Raw genomic sequence first — 23,626 nt, forward strand, 5'->3', positions numbered from 1 at the left:
AGAGACCAGCCTCCCCTGTACCCAGCTGTGTGTCCATGAAGAGTGACAAGTCTATGGAGCCTCCTATATCCTTTAGAGAGGGAGACGTTTCTACTGAACAAAGGTAAGAAGAACTCATGGGTCATGGTCAGTGAGTTAAACAACACTGTCTCTAGTCATTTCTCCTCTCCCATTTTCACAATTCTTTTTGTTGTTTTCATAATCCATAGGCTAATCCTTTAGTCCATTTTCATAGTCCTAAAACAATATTAAACAAACACAACGTTCCCTCCCTGCGTGTGTGTGTGTGTGTGTGTGTGTGTGTGTGTGTGTGTGTGTGTGTGTGTGTGTGTGTGTGTGTGTGTGTGTGTGTGTGTGTGTGTACTCCCTGGTTGAGGAGATGTAATCTCATGTTTTGTCCACAGAAACCAACAGGAGAGATCAGAGTCAGAGATTCTCAGTGGTCAGTCTTCCCAGAGTCATCAAACAGACCTGGACTCTATATTCAGTGTATGTGGTCCTGTTATCTACATTTGTTTTTGTTTACCTCAAGTAAAGTTTATCTGTCAATTATTCATTATTGTGTTAATGAGAAAGCATTTCTTCTCTTGCTTAACTTATTTACTTTATTTATTTCAGATGCTTGAAGAGAAAATGATGACATTTGTGAAGAACGAGCTGAAGATGTTCAAGAGGATTCTTAGTCCAGAACTCCCAGAAGGCTTTGAGAGTCAGAAGCAGGATGAGGAAGTGGTGGATGCTGAAGATGAGAAGCAGGAGAGCAGTGCCAGAGAGGGGGCTCTGAAGATCACACTGCACATCCTGAGGAAAATGAACCAGAAGGAGCTTGCTGACATACTGGAGAAAAGTAAGATCTGTCTGCCTCATGTTGAATGCTGTTTTATAACATTTAAAATCTGTAGCTAAAGTAGCTGTGAAACACAATGATATTGTAGCAGCCTTAACGCAACACCTTGTGACCTCATCAAGTAGCAGCAGGGATGTGTTGTGGTGATTAATTTAGAGACAGAGAAGAGGAGAGACAGAGGACAGAGAGACAATTAGAGAGGGAAAGAGAGAGAGAGAGGAGGGAGGGACAACACTAATAATATCATCAATAATACCAATAATAACATAATGGAAACATTTATACAGTCAGTTAAGAGAAGAAATTATTATAATTTAAACTTTATAACAGTCCTACAATACTGTAGGCATGAAAACAGATGTAATATTAATATCCTCTGTGGTATTTCTTTATTCAGATGAGCTTGCTGTGATTTGCCAACGTGAACTCAAATCTAATCTAAAGAAGAAGTTTCAATGTGTATTTGAGGGGATCGCTAAACAAGGAAACCCAACACTTCTCAATAAGATCTACACAGAGCTCTACATCACAGAGGGTGGAACAGGAGAGGTCAATAATGAACATGAGCTGAGACAGATTGAGACAACAACCAGGAAACAAGCAAGACCAGAGACTGCAATCAAATGTAACGACATCTTCAAACCCTTAACTGGACAAGACAAACTCATCAGAACTGTGCTGACAAAGGGAGTCGCTGGCATTGGAAAAACAGTCTCTGTGCAGAAGTTCATTCTGGACTGGGCTGAAGGAAAAGCCAATCAGGATGTTCAATTTGTGTTTTCATTCCCTTTCCGGGAGCTGAATTTGATGAAAGGGGACAAACACACTTTGATTGAACTTGTCAATCACTTCTCAATGGAAACCAAACAATCAGGAATCTCCATCTACAACAAGTACAAAGTTCTGTTCATCTTTGATGGTCTGGATGAGTGCCGACTGCCCCTAGACTTCCAGAATAACAAGATCTGTTGTGACGTCACAGAGTCAACCTCAGTGGATGTTCTGCTGACAAATCTCATCAAGGGAAACCTGCTTCCCTCTGCTCTCCTCTGGATAACTACCCGACCTGCAGCAGCCAATAAGATCCCTTCAGGGTGTGTTGACCAGGTAACAGAGGTACGAGGGTTCAATGACCCACAGAAGGAGGAGTACTTCAGAAAGAGATTCAGTGATGAGGACCTGGCCAGCAGAATCATCTCACACATAAAGACATCAAGGAGCCTCCACATCATGTGCCACATTCCAGTCTTCTGTTGGATCTCTGCAACAGTCCTCGAACACATGCTGAAACATAAGAGAGAAGAGATGCCCAAGACTCTGACTGAGATGTACACACACCTTGTGGTGTTTCATACCAAACAGAAGAATGAAAAGTATCTTGGGATAGAAGAGACAGATCCACACTGGAATAACGAGAGCATTCTGTCACTGGGAAAACTGGCTTTTCAACAGCTAGTGAAGGGCAATCTGATTTTCTATGAAGAAGACCTGAAAGAGGCTGGCATTGATGTCAATGAAGCCTCGGTGTACTCAGGATTGTGCACACAGCTCTTTAAAGAGGAATGTGTTCTGTACCAAGACAAGGTGTACTGCTTTGTTCATCTGAGCATTCAGGAGTTTCTGGCTGCTGTGTATGTGTTCCTCTCATTCATCAACAACAATGAGAATCTAATGGCCGAACCGCAATCAACGTCCAGGAACCTTTCTGCGCTGTTCAGAGACAAGTCTGAAGTTTCTTTCTACAAGAGTGCTGTGGATAAAGCCTTACGAAGTGAGACAGGAAACCTGGACCTTTTCCTCCGCTTCCTTCTGGGCCTCTCACTGGAGTCCAATCAGAAGCACTTACGAGGTCTACTGACAAAGACAAGAATCAGCTCACAGAGCCATGAAGAAACAGTCAAGTACATCAAGGAGAAGATCAGGGAGAATCCCTCTCCAGAGAGGTGCATCAATCTGTTCCACTGTCTGAATGAACTGAATGACCATTCTCTAGTGGAGGAGATCCAAAGCTACCTGAGCTCAGGAAGTCTCTCAAAACCCAACCTGTCACCTGCACAGTGGTCAGCTCTGGTCTTTGTATTGCTGACTTCAGAAAAGGAGCTGGATGTGTTTGACCTGAAGAAATACTCCAGATCAGAGGAAGGTCTTCTGAGGCTGCTGCCAGTGTTCAAAGCCTCCAGTGCATTTCTGTGAGTACATAAAATGACATATAAAAACTAATCATCAGGAAGAAATATTCAGGTTAAAGAAAAATATGCATTATAATATGTGTTTAATATTATATTGAAAACATTGAATAAATGCATTGATTTTCACATTAGTATAACAATATGACCATACAACTCTAGGAGACAGAAGAAGAATCTATATGTTGTTTGGGAGAATTAACCAAATGCATCTGCCATTGTCCTTCTACACTAAATTAACAATGTGTTTGAAGTCATGATCTCTTTGTCAGGCTGTGGAGTCACAGAGGAAGGCTGTGCTTCTCTGGTCTCAGCTCTGAGGTCAAACCCAACACATTATTTGTAAATGGGTAACAGCGTAAACAGAGAAAGCTAAGCGTATCATTTTAATACAACCTGTCTGTCATTGTATTTCTTCTGTGTTTGCAGACTCACTGGCTGTAAACTCACAGACACATCCTGTGAAGTGTTGGCCTCAGTTCTCAGTTCAAACCCCTCACACCTGAGAGAGCTGGACCTGAGTAACAATGACCTGAAGGATTCAGGCGTGAAGCTGCTCTCTGCTGGACTGGGGAATCCCCACTGTAAACTGGAGACTCTGAGGTCAGTATTATCAGATATGAAAGTACTTTATGCAGGTAGTTCTCCCATTTGAAAAAGTCGTAATTATTCGGACATATTACTTATAGTGTATTAAAATAGTCATAAGTTTAGCATGTTGTCCCATATTCCATGCCTGCTGTCACGTTTCTCTAAGACAGAACCCAGAAGCAGACCAGGACAAGGTGAGTAAAATGAAGGTGAGTATTTATTGGTAGTCTTGATGTGTAATTTGAGTGATCCAGGAGACGGAGCGGCAGCGGAGGTGAGTTGATGAGAGTAGATGGGTGGATTCAATGACGTCACTGTATCCACCGACGGCCAGGTAAGGGAGTTGAATGTTCCGGGAGGATGACTGTAGACAGAGTAAACGGGGGGGGGAGTAACCAGTAACAAGAACAAAACAACAAGACTAGCTCAGGAAACATGAGGCTGTTCGTTGCTAACGATCCAGCAGGGAATGGATGTCAGCTCAGGGCTTATGAAGAGGTGATGATCAGGACCAGGTGTGCAGAAGGTTGATGAGATGCAGGTGTAGGGTAATCACTAGATCTCCCGCCTAACTTCGTCGCCTGGCAACCAGATAGGGTAATAATATCACTAGATCTCCCACCTAACTTCGTTGCCTAGCAACCAGATAGGTTTCTGAACGCACCCTTAGACACCAAACAGAAAACAGTCAGCTCAGGCAGAAACAGACTCAGGAAGCGGGATTCCTGACACCTGCAGTGATTACATCAAGCTTGTGATTCTACTAACAAAGATCAAACCCCCTCTGTTATTGGTAATGGTGAGAGGTTAGCATGTTTTGTTGTAGCCTCTGTTATTGGTAATGGTGAGAGGTTAGCATGTTTTGTTGTAGCCTCTGTTATTGGTAATGGTGAGAGGTTAGCATGTTTTGTTGTATCCTCTGTTATTGGTAATGGTGAGAGGTTAGCATGTTTTGTTGTAGCACCTGTTAATGGTAATGGTGAGAGGTTAGCATGTTTTGTTGTAGCCTCTGTTATTGGTAATGGTGAGAGGTTAGCATGTTTTGTTGTGGCCTCTGTAACTTTCTCACTCATTCTGATTCATGATTTATTCATGATTTTTCTTAATCATGGCATCATCAGAATTTCGTTTTTAATCGTGAATCACATACAGTTGAAGTCGGAAGTGTACATACACTTAGGTTGGAGTCATTAAAATGTGTTTTTCAACCACTCCACAAATTTCTTGTTAACAAACTATAGTTTTGGCAAGTCGGTTAGGACATCTACTTTGTGCATGACACAAGTAATTTTTGAAACAATTGTTTACAGACAGATTATTTCACTTATAATTCACTGTATCACAATTCCAGTGGGTCAGAAGTTTACATAGACTAAGTTGACTGTGCCTTTAAACAGCTTGGAAAATTCCCGAAAATGATTTTATGGCTTTAGAAGCATCTGATAGACTAATTGACATAATTTGGATGTATTTCAAGGCCTACCTTCAAACTCAGTGCCTCTTTGCTTGACATCATGGGAAAATGAAAAGGAATCAGCCAAAATCTCAGAAAAAAAAATTGTAGACCTCCACAAGTCTGCTTCATCCTTGGGAGCAATTTCCAAACGCCTGAAGGTAACACGTTCAATCAATAGTACGCAAGTCTAAACACCATGGGACCACACAGCCATCATACCATCCCAACTGTGAAGCACGGCGGTGGCAGCATCATGTTGTGGGGGTGCTTTGCTGCAGGAGCGATTGGTGCACTTCACAAAATAGATGGAATTACGAGGAGGGAAAATTGTGGATATATTGAAGCAACATCTCGAGACATCAGTCAGGAAGTTAAAGCTTGGTCACAAATGGGTCTTCCAAATGGACAATGACCCCAAGCATACTTCCAAAGTTGTGGCAAAATGGATTAAGGACAACAAAGTCAAGGTATTGGAGTGGCCATCACAAAACCTTGACCTCAATCCTATAGAAAATTTGTGGGCAGAATTAAAAAGCGTGTGCGAGCAAGGAGGCCTACAAACCTGACTCAGTTACACAAGCTCTGTCAGGAGGAATGGGCCAAAATTCACCCAACTTATTGTGGGAAGCTTGTGGAAGGCTACCCGAAACGTTTAACCCAAGTTAAACAATTTAAAGGCAATGCTACCAAATACTAATTGAGTGTATGTAAACTTCTGACCCACTGGGAATGTGATGAAAGAAATAAAAGCTGGAATAAATCAATTCTCTCTACTATTATTCTGACATTTCACATCTTTAAAATAAAGTGGTGATCCTAACTGACTTAAAACAGGGCATTTTTACTAGGATTAAATGTCAGGAATTGTAAAAATGGAGTTTAAATGTATTTTGCTAAGGTATATGTAGACTTCTGACTTCAACTGTATGTATTAAAATACCCTCAAATAAAAGGTGACATTGTATACTGTCACCTCATATGAAACATTTGATCTGAAATCCAAAATGTTGGAGTATAGAGCCACATTTAAAATGTTATCTTCACTGTCAAAATAGATATGTGTGGACTGTATACTCAATACAATCTAAATCTGATACCTCACTGTCTGTCTTCTGACTGATACTGCTTTTTAAACTGGTCTGATCAGTCTACTCAAATATTTGTACTATACATGTTTCTATCTGCAGGCAAAACTTTGATAATTTGTCATTTTTAATGATGATACATTCATTTACGAATAGATATGGAAGGTTTCAGGACACTGATATCTGAATATGTTGAAAAATGATACTGCCACTATTTTCACCACCAAAGAATAGCAGTGTGATTTTAATATGATTTGACTCTTTGCAGGCTGTCAGGCTGTGGAGTCACAGAGGAAGGCTGTGATTCTCTGGTCTCAGTTCTCAGTTCAAACCCCTCACACCTGCGAGAGCTGGACCTGAGTAACAATGACCTGAAGGATTCAGGAGTGGAGCTGCTTTCTGCTGGACTGGGGAATCCCCACTGTAAACTGGAGACTCTGAGGTCAGTATTCCTGTAGTTGGTCAACAAGTGATAACTGTTCACCAGATCCACATGTGTTTACCAGACACACATAGTCCACACCATATGTGTTTGGACAGTGAAGCTTACAGTTTTACATTTGGTGCTATGCTCCAGCATTTTGGATATGAGGTAGAATGTTTCTTATTAGGTGACAGTACAGAATGTCACCTTTTATTTGAGGGTATTTTCATACATAGCTGTGTTACTGTTAAGAAAGGAAAGCATTTTATGTATTTAGTTCTCCCATTTGAAAAAGTTGAACATATTCGGACAAATTCACTTATATTGTATTAAAGTTGTCATAAGTTTAGTATTTGGTCCCATATTCCATGCCTGCAGTGATTACATCAAGCTTGTGATTCTACAAACTTGTTGAATTCATTTGCAGTTTGTTTTGATTGTATTTTGGATGATGTTTTTCCTAATAGAAACTGATTGGTGAATAATGTCCTGTCATTTTGGAGTCACTTTACTTGTATTGTCAGTAAGAATAAGAATGAATCGAGAATGATGATGAATGAGAAAGTTACAGCGGCACAAGGATCATACCCCCTCTGTAATTGGTAATGGTGAGAGGTTAGCATGTTTTGTTGTAGCCTCTGTTATTGGTAATGGTGAGAGGTTAGCATGTTTTGTTGTAGCCTCTGTTATAGCTAATGGTGAGAGGTTAGCATGTTTTGTTGTAGCCTCTGTTATTGGTAATGGTGAGAGGTTAGCATGTTTTGTTGTAGCCTCTGTAATTGGTAATGGTGAGAGGTTAGCATGTTTTGTTGTAGCCTCTGTTATTGGTAATGGTGAGAGGTTAGCATGTTTTGTTGTATCCTCTGTTATTGGTAATGGTGAGAGGTTAGCATGTTTTGTTGTAGCCTCTGTTATTGGTAATGGTGAGAGGTTAGCATGTTTTGTTGTATCCTCTGTTATTGGTAATGGTGAGAGGTTAGCATGTTTTGTTGTAGCCTCTGTTATTGGTAATGGTGAGAGGTTAGCATGTTTTGTTGTAGCCTCTGTTATTGGTAATGGTGAGAGGTTAGCATGTTTTGTTGTATTCTCTGTTATTGGTAATGGTGAGAGGTTAGCATGTTTTGTTGTAGCCTCTGTTATTGGTAATGGTGAGAGGTTAGTATGTTTTGTTGTATCCTCTGTTATTGGTAATGGTGGGAGGTTAGCATGTTTTGTTGTAGCCTCTGTTATTGGTAATGGTGAGAGGTTAGCATGTTTTGTTGTAGCCTCTGTTATAGCTAATGGTGAGAGGTTAGCATGTTTTGTTGTAGCCTCTGTTATTGGTAATGGTGAGAGGTTAGCATGTTTTGTTGTAGCCTCTGTAATTGGTAATGGTGAGAGGTTAGCATGTTTTGTTGTAGCCTCTGTTATTGGTAATGGTGAGAGGTTAGCATGTTTTGTTGTATCCTCTGTTATTGGTAATGGTGAGAGGTTAGCATGTTTTGTTGTAGCCTCTGTTATTGGTAATGGTGAGAGGTTAGCATGTTTTGTTGTATCCTCTGTTATTGGTAATGGTGAGAGGTTAGCATGTTTTGTTGTAGCCTCTGTTATTGGTAATGGTGAGAGGTTAGCATGTTTTGTTGTATTCTCTGTTATTGGTAATGGTGAGAGGTTAGCATGTTTTGTTGTAGCCTCTGTTATTGGTAATGGTGAGAGGTTAGTATGTTTTGTTGTATCCTCTGTTATTGGTAATGGTGGGAGGTTAGCATGTTTTGTTGTAGCCTCTGTTATTGTTAATGGTGAGAGGTTAGCATGTTCTGTTGTATCCTCTGTTATTGGTAATGGTGGGAGGTTAGCATGTTCTGTTGTGGCCTCTGTAACTTTCTCACTCATTCTGATTCATGATTTATTCATGATTGTTCTTAATCATGGCATCATGAGAATTGAATTTTTAATCGTCAATCACATACAGTTGAAGTCGGATGTGTACATACACTTAGGTTGGAGTCATTAAAACGTGTTTTTGAACCTCTCCACAAATTTCTTGTTAACAAACTATATAGTTTTGGCAAGTCGGTTAGGACATCTACTTTGTGCATGACACAAGTAATTTTTGAAACAATTGTTTACAGTCAGATTATTTCACTTATAATTCACTGTATCACAATTCCAGTGGGTCAGAAGTTTACATACACTAAGTTGACTGTGCCTTTAAACAGCTTGGAAAATTCCAGAAAATCATGTTATGGCTTTAGAAGCATCTGGTAGGCTAATTGACATCATTTGGATGTATTTCAAGGCCTACCTTCAAACTCAGTGCCTCTTTGCCTGACATCATGGGAAAATGAAAAGAAATCAGCCAAGATCTCAGAAAAAAAATTGTAGACCTCCACAAGTATGGTTCATCCTTGGGAACAATTTCCAAACGCCTGAAGGTAACACGTTCATCTGTTCAAACAATAGTACGCAAGTCTAAACACCATGGGACCACACAGCCGCCATTACGCTCAGGAAGGAGACGCGTTCTGTCTCCTAGAGATTAACTTACTTTGGTGCAAATCAATCCCAGAACAACAGCAAAGGACCTTGTGAAGATGTTGGAGGAAACAGGTACAAAAGTATCTATATCCACAGTAAAATGAGTCCTATATCGACATAATCTGAAAGGTTGCTCAGCAAGGAAGAAGCCACTGCTCCCAAACCACCATAAAAAACGCCAGACTACGGTTTGCAACTGCACATGGGGACAAAGATCGTACTTTTTGGAGAAATGTCCTCTGGTCAGATGAAACAATACAAGAACTGTTTGGCCATAATGAACATCGTTATGTTTGGAGGAAAAAGGGGGAGGCTTGCAAGCCAAAGAACACCATCCCAACCGTGAAGCCCGGGGGTGGCAGCATCATGTTTTGGGGGTGCTTTGCTGCAGGAGGGACTGGTGCACTTCACAAAATAGATGGCATCATGAGGGCGGAAAATTACGTGGATATATTGAAGCAACATCTCAAGACATCAGTCAGGAAGTTATAGCTTGGTCACAAAGGGGTCTTCCAAATGGACAATGACCCCAAGCATACTTCCAAAGTTGTGGCAAAATGGATTAAGGACAACAAAGTCAAGGTATTGGAGTGGCCATCACAAAACCTTGACCTCAATCCCATAGAAAATTTGTGGGCAGAACTGAAAAAGCGTGTGCGAGCAAGAGGCCTACAAACCTGACTCAGTTACACCAGCTCTGTCAGGAGAAATGGGCCAAAATTCACCCAACTTATTGTGGGAAGCTTGTGGAAGGCTACCCGAAACGTTTAACCCAAGTTAAACCATTTAAAGGCAATGCTACCAAATACTAATTGAGTGTATGTAAACTTCTGACCCACTGGGAATGTGATGAAAGAAATAAAAGCTGAAATAAATCATTTTCTCTACTATTATTCTGACATTTCACATTCTTAAAATAAAGTGGTGATCCTAACTGACCTAAGACAGGGGACTTTTACTAGGATTAAATGTCAGGAATTGTAGAAATTGAGTTTAAATGCATTTTGCTAAGGTATATGTAAACTTCTGACTTCAACTGTATGTATTAAAATACCCTCAAATAAAAGGTGACATTATATACTGTCACCTCATATGAAACATTTGATCTGAAATCCAAAATGTTGGAGTTTAGAGCCACATTTAAAATGTTATCTTCACTGTCAAAATAGATATGGTGTGGACTGTATACTCAATACAATCTAAATCTGATACCTCACTGTCTGTCTTTTGACTGATACTGCTTTTAAACTGGTCTGGTCAGTCTACTCAAATATTTGTATTATACATGTTTCTATCTGCAGGCAAAACTTTGATAATTTGTCATTTTTAATGATGATACATTCATTTACGAATAGATATGAAAGGTTTCAGGACACTGATATCTGAATATGTTGAAAAATGATACTGCCACTATTTTCACCACCAAAGCATAGCAGTGTGATTTTAATATGATTTGACTCTTTGCAGGCTGTCAGGCTGTCTAGTCACAGAGGAAGGCTGTGATTCTCTGGTCTCAGCTCTGAGGTCAAACCCGTCACACCTGAGAGAGCTGGACCTGAGTAACAATGACCTGAAGGATTCAGGAGTGGAGCTGCTCTCTGCTGTACTGGAGGATCCACACTGTAAACTGGAGACTCTGAGGTCAGTATTCCTGTAGTTGGTCAACAAGTGATAACTGTTCACCAGATCCACATGTGTTTACCAGACACACATAGTCCACACCATATGTGTTTGGACAGTGAAGCTTACAGTTTTACATTTGGTGCTATGCTCCAGCATTTTGGATTTGAGATAGAATGTTGGATATTAGGTGACAGTACAGAACGTCACCTTTTGTTTAAAGGTGTTCATACATATACAGTCGTGGCCACAAGTTTTGAGAATGACACAAATATTAATTTTCACAAAGTCTGCTGCTTCAGTGTCTTTAGATATTTTTGTCAGATGTTACTATGGAATACTGAAGTATAATTACAAGCATTTCATAAGTGTCAAAGGCTTTTATTGACAATCATATGAAGTTGAAGCAATGAGTCAATATTTGCAGTGCTGACCATTCTTTTCCAAGACCTCTGCAATCTGCCCTGGCATGCTGTCAATTAACCTCTGGGCCACATCCTGACTGATGGCAGCCCATTCTTGCATAATCAATGCTTGGAGTTTGTCGGAATTTGTGGGTTTTTGTTTGTCCACCTGCCTCTTGAGGATTGACCACAAGTTCTCAATGGGATTAATGTCTGGGGAGTTTCCTGGCCATGGACCCAAAATATCAATGTTTTGTTCCCAGAGCCACTTAGTTATCACTTTTGCCTTATGGCAAAGTGCTCCATCATGCTGGAAAAGGGATTGTTCGTCACCAAACTGTTCCTGGATGGTTGGGAGAAGTTGCTCTCGGAGGATGTGTTGGTACCATTCTTTATTCATGCTGTGTTCTTTGGCAAAATTGTGAGTGAGCCCACTCCCTTGGCTGAGAAGCAACCCCACACATGAATGGTCTCAGGATGCTTTACTGTTGGCATGACACAGGACTGATGGTAGCTCTCACCTTGCCTTCTCCAGACAAGCTTTTTTCCGGATGCCTCAAACAATCAGAAAGGGGATTCATCAGAAAAAATGACTTACCCCAGTCCTCAGCAATCCAATCCCTGTACCTTTTGCAGAATATCAGTCTGTCCCTGATGTTTTTCCTGGAGAGAAGTTGCTTCTTTGCTGCCCTTCTTGACACCAGGCCATCCTCCGAAAGTCTTCGCCTCACTGTGCGTGCAGATGCACTCACACCTGCCTGCTGCCATTCCTGAGCAAGCTCTGTACTGGTGGTGCCCCGATCCCGCAGCTGAATCAACTTTAGGAGACGGTCCTGGCGTTTGCTGGACTTTCTTGGGCGCCCTGAAGCCTTCTTCACAACAATTGAACCGCTCTCCTTGAAGTTCTTGATGATCCGATAAATGGTTGATTTAGGTGCAATCTTACTGGCAGCAATATCCTTGCCTGTGAAGCCCTTTGTGTGCAAAGCAATGATGATGACACGTGTTTCCTTGCAGGTAACCATGTTGACAGAGGAAGAACAATGATTCCAAGCACCACCCTCCTTTTGAAGCTTCCAGTCTGTTATGCAAACACAATCAGCATGACAGAGTGATCTCCAGCCTTGTCCTCGTCAACACTCACACCTGTGTTACCGAGAGAATCACTGACATGATGTCAGCTGGTCCTTTTGTGGCAGGGCTGAAATGCAGTGGAAATGTTTTTTGGGGATTCAGTTCATTTGCATGGCAAAGAGGGACTTGGCAATTATTTGCAATTTATCTGATCACTCTTCATAACATTCTGGAGTATATGCAAATTGCCATCATACAAACTGAGGCAGCAGACTTTGTGAAAATTAATATTTGTGTCATTCTCAAAACTTTTGGCCAAGACTGTATTTTTTACCGTTTAGATATGAAAGCACTTTATGCATCTAAACTCAACAAAAAAAGAAACATCCCTTTTTCAGGACCCTGTCTTTCAAAGATAATTCGTAAAAATCCAAATAACTTCACAGATCTTCATTGTAAAGGGTTTAAGCACTGTTTCCCCATGCTTGTTCAATGAACCATAAACAATTAATGAACATGCACCTGTGGAACGGTCGTTAAGACACTAACAGCTTACAGATGGTAGGCAATGAAGGTCACAGTTATGAAATCTTAGGACACGAAAGAGGCCTTTCTACTGACTCTGAAAAACACCAAAAGAAAGATGCCCAGGGTCCCTGCTCATCTGCGTGAACGTGCCTTAGGCATGCTGCAAGGAGGCACAAGGACTGCAGATGTGGCCAGGGCAATAAATTGCAATGTTCGTACTATGAGACGCCTTAGACAGCGCTACAGGGAGACAGGACGGACAGCTGATCGTCCTCACAGTGGCAGGGTCACGTGTAACAACACCTGCGCAGGATCGGTACATCCGAACATCACACCTGCGGGACAGGTACAGGATGGCAACAACTGCCCGAGTTACACCAGGAATGCACAATCCCTCCATCAGTCCTCAGACTGTCCGCAACAGGCTGAGATAGACTGGACTGAGGGCTTGTAGACCTGTTGTAAGGCAGGTCCTCACCAGACATCACCGGCAACAACGTCACCTATGGGCACAAACCCACCATCGCTGGACCAGACAGGACTGGCAAAAAGTGCTCTTCACTGACGAGTCAAGGTTTTGGCTCACCAGGGGTGATGGTCGGATTCGCGTTTATCGTCGAAGGAATGAGCGTTACACCGAGGCCTGTACTCTGGAGCGGGATCGATTTGGAGGTGGAGGGTCCGTCATGGTCTGGGGCAGTGTGTTACAGCATCACCGGACTGAGCTTGTTGTCATTGCAGGCAATCTCAACGATGTGCGTTACAGGGAAGACATCCTCCTCTCTCATGTGGTACCCTTCCTGCAGGCTCATCCTGACATGACCCTCCAGCATGACAATGCCACCAGCCATACAGCTTGTTCTGTGCGTGATTTCCTGCAAGACAGGAATGTCAGTGTTCTGCCATGGCCAGCGAAGAGCCCGGATCTCAATCCCATTGAGCACATCTGGGACCTGTTGGATCGGAGGGTGAGGGCTAAGGCCATTCCCCCCCAAAATGTCCAGGAACTTGCAGGTGCCTTGGTGGAAGAGTGGGGTAACATCTCACATCAAGAACTGGCAAATCTGGTGCAGTCCATGAGGAGGAGATGCACTGCAGTACTTAATGCAGCTGGTGGCCACACCAGATACTGACTGTTACTTTTGATTTTGACCCCCCTTTGTTCAGGGACACATTATTCCATTTCTGTGAGTCACATGTCTGTGGAACTTGTTCAGTTTATGTCTCAGTTGTTGAATCTTGTTATGTTCATACAAATATTTACACATGTTAAGTTTGATGAAAATAAACGCAAATGACAGTGAGAGGACGTTTCTTTTTTTGCTGAGTTTAGTTCTCCTATTTGAAGAAGTCTTAATTATTTGGACAAATTAATTTAGTCAAAAGTTTAGTGTTGGGTCCAATATTCCATACCTGCAGTGATTACATCAAGCGTGTGATTCTACTAACTTGTTGAATTCATTTCCAGTTTGTCTTGGTTGTGTTTTGGATTATATTTTTCCTAATAGAAACTGAATGGTGAATAATGTCCTGTCATTTTGGAGTCACTTCACTTGTATTGTCAGTAAGAATAGAAGATGTTTCTGAACACTTCTACATTCATGTGGATGCTACCATGATTATGAATAATCAGGAATTAGTCGTGAATAATGAGGAATGAGAAATTTACAGAGGTACAAAGATCATACCCCCTCTGTCATTGGTAATGGTGAGATGTTAGCATGTTTTGTTGTAGCCTCTGTTATTGGTAATGGTGAGAGGTTAGCATGTTTTGTTGTAGCCTCTGTTATTGGTAATGGTGAGAGGTTAGCATGTTTTGTTGTAGCCTCTGTTATTGGTAATGGTGAGAGGTTAGCATGTTCTGTTGTATCCTCTGTTATTGGTAATGGTGAGAGGTTAGCATGTTTTGTTGTAGCCTCTGTTATTGGTAATGGTGAGAGGTTAGCATGTTTTGTTGTAGCCTCTGTATTGGTAATGGTGAGAGGTTAGCATGTTTTGTTGAAGCCTCTGTTATTGGTAATGGTGAGAGGTTAGCATGTTTTGTTGTAGCCTCTGTTATTGGTAATGGTGAGAGGTTAGCATGTTTTGTTGTAGCCTCTGTTATTGGTAATGGTGAGAGGTTAGCATGTTTTGTTGTAGCCTCTGTTATTGGTAATGGTGAGAGGTTAGCATGTTTTGTTGTAGCCTCTGTTATTGGTAATGGTGAGAGGTTAGCATGTTTTGTTGTAGCCTCTGTTATTGGTAATGGTGAGAGGTTAGCATGTTTTGTTGTAGCCTCTGTAACTCTCTCACTCATTATTATTCATGATCTTTCTCGATCATGGCAGTCACAGGCTTGATGTAGTCATTGCAGTCAAAGAATATGGGACCAAATACTAATCATTTGACTAATTTAATACACTATGAGTTAATTGGTCAGAAAACATATGACTTCTTTAAATAGGGGTACTAGATACATAAAGTGCTTTCATTTTTCTAAATGGTGAAACAGATATGTATGAAAATATCCTCAAATAAAAGGTGACATTATATACTGTCACCTCATATGAAACATTTGATCTGAAATGCAAAATGTTGGAGTTTAGAGCCTCATTTAAAATGTTATCTTCACTGTCAAAATAGATATGGTGTGGACTGTATACTAAATACAATCTAAATCTGATACCTCACTGTCTGTCTTTTGACTGATACTGCTTTTAAACTGGTCTGGTCAGTCTACTCAAATATTTGTACTATACATGTTTCTATCTGCAGGCAATACTTTGATCATTTGTCATTTTTAATGATACATTAATTTACGAATAGATATGGAAGGTTTCATATGTTGAAAAATTATACCGCTACTATTTTCACCACCAAAGAATAGCAGTGTGATTTTAATATGATTTGACTCTTTGCAGGCTGTCAGGCTGTAAACTCAGAAAGACATCCTGTAAAGTGTTGGCCTCAGTTCTCAGTTCAAACCCCTCACACCTGAGAGAGCTGGACCTGAGTAACAATGACCTGAAGGATTCAGGAGTGAAGCTGCTCTCTGCTGGACTGGGGAATCCCCACTGTAAACTGGAGACTCTGAGGTCAGTATTATCAGATATGAAAGTACTTTATGCATGTAGTTCTCCCATTTGAAAAAGTCGTAATTATTCGGACATATTACTTATAGTGTATTAAAGTAGTCATAAGTTTAGCATGTTGTCCCATATTCCATGCCTGCTGTCACGTTTCTCTAAGACAGAACCCAGAAGCAGACCAGGACAAGGTGAGTATTTATTGGTAGTCTTGATGTGTAATTTGAGTGATCCAGGAGACGGAGCGGCAGCGGAGGTGAGTTGATGAGAGTAGATGGGTGGATTCAATGACGTCACTGTATCCACCGACGGCCAGGTAAGGGAGTTGAATGTTCCGGGAGGATGACTGTAGACAGAGTAAACGGGGGGGGGAGTAACCAGTAACAAGAACAAAACAACAAGACTAGCTCAGGAAACATGAGGCTGTTCGTTGCTAACGATCCAGCAGGGAATGGATGTCAGCTCAGGGCTTATGAAGAGGTGATGATCAGGACCAGGTGTGCAGAAGGTTGATGAGATGCAGGTGCGGGTAATCACTAGATCTCCCGCCTAGCTTCGTCGCCTGGCAACCAGACAGGTTTCTGAACGCACCCTTAGACTCCAAACAGAAAACAGTCAGCTCAGGCAGAAACAGACTCAGGAAGCGGGATTCCTGACACCTGCAGTGATTACATCAAGCTTGTGATTCTACTAACAAAGATCAAACCCCCTCTGTTATTGGTAATGGTGAGAGGTTAGCATGTTTTGTTGTAGACTCTGTTATTGGTAATGGTGAGAGGTTAGCATGTTCTGTTGTATCCTCTGTTATTGGTAATGGTGAGAGGTTAGCATGTTCTGTTGTATCCTCTGTTATTGGTAATGGTGAGAGGTTAGCATGTTTTGTTGTAGTCTCTGTTATTGGTAATGGTGAGAGGTTAGCATGTTTTGTTGTAGCCACTGTTATTGGTAATGGTGAGAGGTTAGCATGTTTTGTTGTAGCCTCTGTTATTGGTAATGGTGAGAGGTTAGCATGTTTTGTTGTAGCCTCTGTTATTGGTAATGGTGAGAGGTTAGCATGTTTTGTTGTAGCCCCTGTTATTGGTAATGGTGAGAGGTTAGCATGTTTTGTTGTAGCCTCTGTTATTGGTAATGGTGAGAGATTAGCATTTTTTGTTGTAGCCTCTGTTATTGGTAATGGTGAGAGGTTAGCATGTTTTGTTGTAGCCTCTGTTATTGGTAATGGTGAGAGGTTAGCATGTTTTGCTGTAGCCTCTGTTATTGGTAATGGTGAGAGGTTAGCATGTTTTGTTGTAGTCTCTGTTATTGGTAATGGTGAGAGGTTAGCATGTTTTGCTGTAGCCTCTGTTATTGGTAATGGTGAGAGGTTAGCATGTTTTGTTGTAGCCTCTGTTATTGGTAATGGTGAGAGGTTAGCATGTTTTGTTGTAACCCTCTGTTATTGGTAATGGTGAGAGGTTAGCATGTTTTGTTGTAGCCTCTGTTAATGGTAATGGTGAGAGGTTAGCATGTTTTGTTGTAGTCTCTGTTATTGGTAATGGTGAGAGGTTAGCATGTTCTGTTGTATCCTCTGTTATTGGTAATGGTGGGAGGTTAGCATGTTCTGTTGTATCCTCTGTTATTGGTAATGGTGGGAGGTTAGCATGTTCTGTTGTGGCCTCTGTAACTTTCTCACTCATTCTGATTCATGATTTATTCATGATTGTTCTTAATCATGGCATCATGAGAATTGAATTTTTAATCGTCAATCACATACAGTTGAAGTCGGAAGTGTACATACACTTAGGTTGGAGTCATTAAAACGTGTTTTTGAACCTCTCCACAAATTTCTTGTTAACAAACTATATAGTTTTGGCAAGTCGGTTAGGACATCTACTTTGTGCATGACACAAGTAATTTTTGAAACAATTGTTTACAGTCAGATTATTTCACTTATAATTCACTGTATCACAATTCCAGTGGGTCAGAAGTTTACATACACTAAGTTGACTGTGCCTTTAAACAGCTTGGAAAATTCCAGAAAATCATGTTATGGCTTTAGAAGCATCTGGTAGGCTAATTGACATCATTTGGATGTATTTCAAGGCCTACCTTCAAACTCAGTGCCTCTTTGCCTGACATCATGGGAAAATGAAAAGAAATCAGCCAAGATCTCAGAAAAAAAATTGTAGACCTCCACAAGTATGGTTCATCCTTGGGAACAATTTCCAAACGCCTGAAGGTAACACGTTCATCTGTTCAAACAATAGTACGCAAGTCTAAACACCATGGGACCACACAGCCGCCATTCCGCTCAGGAAGGAGACGCGTTCTGTCTCCTAGAGATTAACTTACTTTGGTGCAAATCAATCCCAGAACAACAGCAAAGGACCTTGTGAAGATGTTGGAGGAAACAGGTACAAAAGTATCTATATCCACAGTAAAATGAGTCCTATATCGACATAATCTGAAAGGTTGCTCAGCAAGGAAGAAGCCACTGCTCCCAAACCACCATAAAAAACGCCAGACTACGGTTTGCAACTGCACATGGGGACAAAGATCGTACTTTTTGGAGAAATGTCCTCTGGTCAGATGAAACAATACAAGAACTGTTTGGCCATAATGAACATCGTTATGTTTGGAGGAAAAAGGGGGAGGCTTGCAAGCCAAAGAACACCATCCCAACCGTGAAGCCCGGGGGTGGCAGCATCATGTTGTGGGGGTGTTTTGCTGCAGGAGGGACTGGTGCACTTCACAAAATAGATGGCATCATGAGGGCGGAAAATTACGTGGATATATTGAAGCAACATCTCAAGACATCAGTCAGGAAGTTATAGCTTGGTCACAAAGGGGTCTTCCAAATGGACAATGACCCCAAGCATACTTCCAAATTTGTGGCAAAATGGATTAAGGACAACAAAGTCAAGGTATTGGAGTGGCCATCACAAAACCTTGACCTCAATCCTATAGAAAATTTGTGGGCAGAACTGAAAAAGCGTGTGCGAGCAAGAGGCCTACAAACCTGACTCAGTTACACCAGCTCTTTCAGGAGGAATGGGCCAAAATTCACCCAACTTATTGTGGGAAGCTTGTAGAAGGCTACCCGAAACGTTTAACCCAAGTTAAACCATTTAAAGGCAATGCTACCAAATACTAATTGAGTGTATGTAAACTTCTGACCCACTGGGAATGTGATGAAAGAAATAAAACCTGAAATAAATCATTCTCTCTACTATTATTCTGACATTTCACATTCTTAAAATAAAGTGGTGATCCTAACTGACCTAAGACAGGGGATTTTTACTAGGATTAAATGTCAGGAATTGTAAAAATTGAGTTTAAATGCATTTGGCTAAGGTGTATGTAAACTTCTGACTTCAACTGTATGTATTAAAATACCCTCAAATAAAAGGTGACATTATATACTGTCACCTCATATGAAACATTTGATGTGAAATCCAAAATGTTGGAGTTTAGAGCCACATTTAAAATGTTATCTTCACTGTCAAAATAGATATGTGTGGACTGTATACTCAATACAATCTAAATCTGATACCTCACTGTCTGTCTTCTGACTGATACTGCTTTTAAACTGGTCTGGTCAGTCTACTCAAATATTTGTATTATACATGTTTCTATCTGCAGGCAAAACTTTGATAATTTGTCATTTTTAATGATGATACATTCATTTACGAATAGATATGAAAGGTTTCAGGACACTGATATCTGAATATGTTGAAAAATGATACTGCCACTATTTTCACCACCAAAGCATAGCAGTGTGATTTTAATATGATTTGACTCTTTGCAGGCTGTCAGGCTGTGGAGTCACAGAGGAAGGCTGTGATTCTCTGGTCTCAGCTCTGAGGTCAAACCCCTCACACCTGAGAGAGCTGGACCTGAGTAACAATGACCTGAAGGATTCAGGCGTGAAGCTGGTCTCTGCTGGACTGGGGAATCCCCACTGTAAACTGGAGACTCTGAGGTCAGTATTCCTGTAGTTGGTCAACAAGTGATAACTGTTCACCAGATCCACATGTGTTTACCAGACAAACAAAGTCCACACCATATGTGTTTGGACAGTGAAGCTTACAGTTTTAAATGTGGTGCTATGCTCCAGCATATTGGATTTGAGATATAATGTTTCATATTAGGTGACAGTACAGAATGTCACCTTTTATTTGAGGGTATTTTCATACATAGCTGTGTTACTGTTAAGAAAGGAAAGCACTTTATGTATTTAGTTCTCCCATTTGAAAAAGTTGGACATATTCGGACAAATTCACTTATATTGTATTAAAGTAGCCATAAGTTTAGTATTTAGTCCCATATTCCATGCCTGCAGTGATTACATCAAGCTTGTGATTCTACTAACTTGTTGAATTCATTTTTCAGTTTGTTTTGGTTGTGTTTTGGATGATGTTTTTCCTAATAGAAACTGAATGGTGAATAATGTCCTGTCATTTTGGAGTCACTTCACTTGTATTGTCAGTAAGAATAGAAGATGTTTCTGAACACTTCTACATTCATGTGGATGCTACCATGATTATGAATAATCATGAATGAATAATGATGATGAATGAGAAATTTACAGAGGCACAAAGATCAGACCCCCTCTGTTATTGGTGTTATTCTGTATACTTCTGGCCCTTCTTTGGACACTGTGTTAACTAACCTCCAGACGAGCTTCAATGCCATACAACTCTCCTTCCGTGGCCTCCAACTGCTCTTAAATACAAGTAAAACTATATGCATGCTCTTCAACCTATTGCTGCCTGCACCTGCCCGCCTGTCCAGCATCACTACTCTGGACGGTTCTGACTTAGAATATGTGGACAACTACAAATACCTGGGTGTCTGGTTAGACTGTAAACTCTCCTTCCAGACTCACTATAAGCATCTCCAATCCAAAGTTAAATCTAGAATTGGCTTCCTATTTCGCAACATAGCATCCTTCACTCATGCTGCCAAACATACCCTCGTAAAACTGACCATCCTACCGATCCTCGACTTCGGCGATGTCATTTACAAAATAGCCTCCAATACCCTACTCAATAAATTGGATGCAGTCTATCACAGTGCAATCCGTTTTGTCACCAAAGCCCCATATACAGTGGGGGAAAAAAGCATTTGATCCCCTGCTGATTTTGTACGTTTGCCCACTGACAAAGAAAGGATCAGTCTATAATTTTAATGGTTTACTTGAACAGTGAGAGACAGAATAACAACAAAAACATCCAGAAAAACTCATGTCAGAAATGTTATACATTGATTTGCATTTTAATGAGGGAAATAAGTATTTGACCCCCTCTCAATCAGAAAGATTTCTGGCTCCCAGGTGTCTTTTATACAGGTAACGAGCTGAGATTAGGAGCACACTCTTAAAGGGAGTGCTCCTAACCGCAACTTGTTACTTGTAAAAAAGACACCTGTCCACAGAAGCAATCAATCAATCAGATTCCAAACTCTCCACAATGGCCAAGACCAAAGAGCTCTCCAAGGATGTCAGGGACAAGATTGTAGACCTACACAAGGCTGGAATGGGCTACACGACCATCGCCAAGCAGCTTGGTGAGAAGGTGACAACATTTGGTGCGATTATTCGCAAATGGAAGAAACCCAAAAGAACTGTCAATATCCCTCGGCCTGGGGCTCCATGCAAGATCTCACCTGGTGGAGTTGCAATGATCATGAGAACGGTGAGGAATCAGCCCAGAACTACACGGGAGGATCTTGTCAATGATCTCAAGGCAGCTGGGACCATAGTCACCAAGAAAACAATTGGTAACACACTACGCCGTGAAGGACTGAAATCCTGCAGCGCCCGCAAGGTCCCCCTGCTCAAGAATACATATACATGCCCGTCTGAAGTTTGCCAATGAACATCTGAATGACTCAGAGGACAACTGGTGAAAGTGTTGTGGTCAGATGAGACCAAAATGGAGCTCTTTGACATCAACTCAACTCGCCGTGTTTGGAGGAGGAGGAATGCTGCCTATGACCCCAAGAACACCATCTCCACCGTCAAACATGGAGGTGGAAACATTATGCTAAGGGGGTGTTTTTCTGCTAAGGGGACAGGACAACTTCACTGCATCAAAGGGACGATGGACGGGGCCATGTACCATCAAATCTTGGGTAAGAACCTCCTTCCCTCAGCCAGGGCATTGAAAATGGGTCGTGGATGGATATTCCAGCATGACAATGACCCAAAACACACGGCCAAGGCAACAAAGGACTGGCTCAAGAAGAAGCACATTAAGGTCCTGGAGTGGCCGAGCCAGTCTCCAGACCTTAATCCCATAGAAAATCTGTGGAGGGAGCTGAAGGTTCGAGTTGCCAAACCTCAGCCTCGAAACCTTAATGACTTGGAGAAGATCTGCAAAGAGGAGTGGGACAAAATCCCTCCTGAGATGTGTGCAAACCTGGTGGCCAACTACAAGAAACGTCTGACCTCTGATTGCCAACAAGGGTTTTGCCACCAAGTACGAAGTCATGTTTTGCAGAGGGGTCAAATACTTATTTCCCTCATTAAAATGCAAATAATTGTATAACATTTTTAACATGCGTTTTTCTTGATTTTTTTGCTGTTATTCTGTCTCTCACTGTTCAAATAAACCTACCATTAAAATTATAGACCGATTATTTCTTTGTCAGTGGGCAAACGTACAAAATCAGCAGGGGATCAAATACTTTCCCCCACTGTACTACCCACCACTGCGACCTGTACGGTCTCGTTGTCTGGCCCTCGCTTCATACTCGTCGCTAAACCCACTGGCTCCAGGTCATCTACAAGACCCTGCTAGGTAAAGTCCCCCCTTATCTCAGCTCGCTGGTCACCATAGCAGCACCCACTTGTAGCACGCGCTCCAGCAGGTATATCTCTCTGGTCACTCCCAAAGCCAATTCCTCCTTCGGCCGCCTCTTCTTCCAGTTCTCTGCTGCCAATGACTGGAACGAACTACAAAAATCTCTAAAACTGGAAACACTTATCTCCCTCACTAGCTTTAAGCACCAGCTGTCAGAGCAGCTCACAGATTACTGCACCTGTACATAGCCCATCTATAATTTAGCCCAACTACCTCTTCCCCTACTGTATTTATTTATTTAGCTCCTTTGCTCCCCATTATTTCTACTTTGCACTTTCTTCCACTGCATATCTACCATTCCAGTGTTTTACTTGCTATATTGTATTTACTTTACCACTATGGACTTTTTTTGCCTTTACCTCCCTTATTTCACTTCATTTGCTCACCTTGTATATAGACTTATTTTTCTACTGTATTATTGACTGTATGTTTGTGTAATACCCTTGTTTGAACCAAGTATTGAGTTTATTTGTTATAATGAATTGGTATTATATTTAAAAGATGATTGAATTGCTCCTAAACTGTAATGTTGTTAATGCATTATGCTTTTTGAAGAAATATTTATTTAATGTATAAGTGAATAGTTTGTTTTACTTTGAAGTTTACGTTTTGACCAATAAGGTCGCTTGTTAAGTTGTGGCCAATGGGAGTTGACCTGGTTAACGGGAGGGAAAAAGACGTTGATGAAAGGATGGACGTTTTACCTCAGGACGGTTGGTGAAGAAAAATTATAAAAGAAGACGACAGAACTACAACAAAACCCATAGCTACTAAGACATGAAGGGAAATACATGTTTTATTTAATAAAAGAGTTGTTATAATTTAGTTAAAACTTAGTAACGACTGAAGCTACCGTCTCGTTGTGGAGGTATTAGCCAGCTAGAGGTTAGCCTAGCATCGTGTGACACCGGGAGAGAATTGCTTGGGAAGCTTAACGAGTTCGTGTTGCCATGGGGATATCGGTTACTAAGGAGTACTGTCTGC

At 41.2% G+C, this 23,626-nt stretch overlaps 1 protein-coding gene across 1 annotated transcript; it reads left to right on the forward strand.

Annotated features, from left to right (window-relative positions):
- Nucleotides 1-282: 282 nt before the first annotated feature.
- Nucleotides 283-3,055, forward strand: LOC145877387 (NLR family CARD domain-containing protein 3-like). Its single transcript, XM_082972716.1, has 2 exons — nt 283-847; nt 1,245-3,055. Exons 1-2 carry the CDS (start codon nt 568-570, stop codon nt 3,038-3,040), a joined length of 2,076 nt encoding a protein of 691 aa, XP_082828842.1. The 5' UTR covers nt 283-567; the 3' UTR covers nt 3,041-3,055.
- The last annotated feature ends 20,571 nt before the right edge of the window (nt 3,056-23,626 follow it).

Source organism: Salmo salar, unplaced genomic scaffold (genome assembly GCF_965601325.2).
Source record: "Salmo salar unplaced genomic scaffold, fSalSal1 ptg000997l, whole genome shotgun sequence".
Lineage (NCBI taxonomy): Eukaryota > Metazoa > Chordata > Actinopteri > Salmoniformes > Salmonidae > Salmo > Salmo salar.

Excerpts from the sequence above, each read along its gene's own strand:
- LOC145877387 (XM_082972716.1), top strand. The coding sequence starts at position 568 with ATGAGAAAGCATTTCTTCTCTTGCTTAACTTATTTACTTTATTTATTT. Across the intron at positions 848-1,244 it reads TGCTGACATACTGGAGAAAA|ATGAGCTTGCTGTGATTTGC; the intron begins GTAAGATCTGTC and ends TTCTTTATTCAG.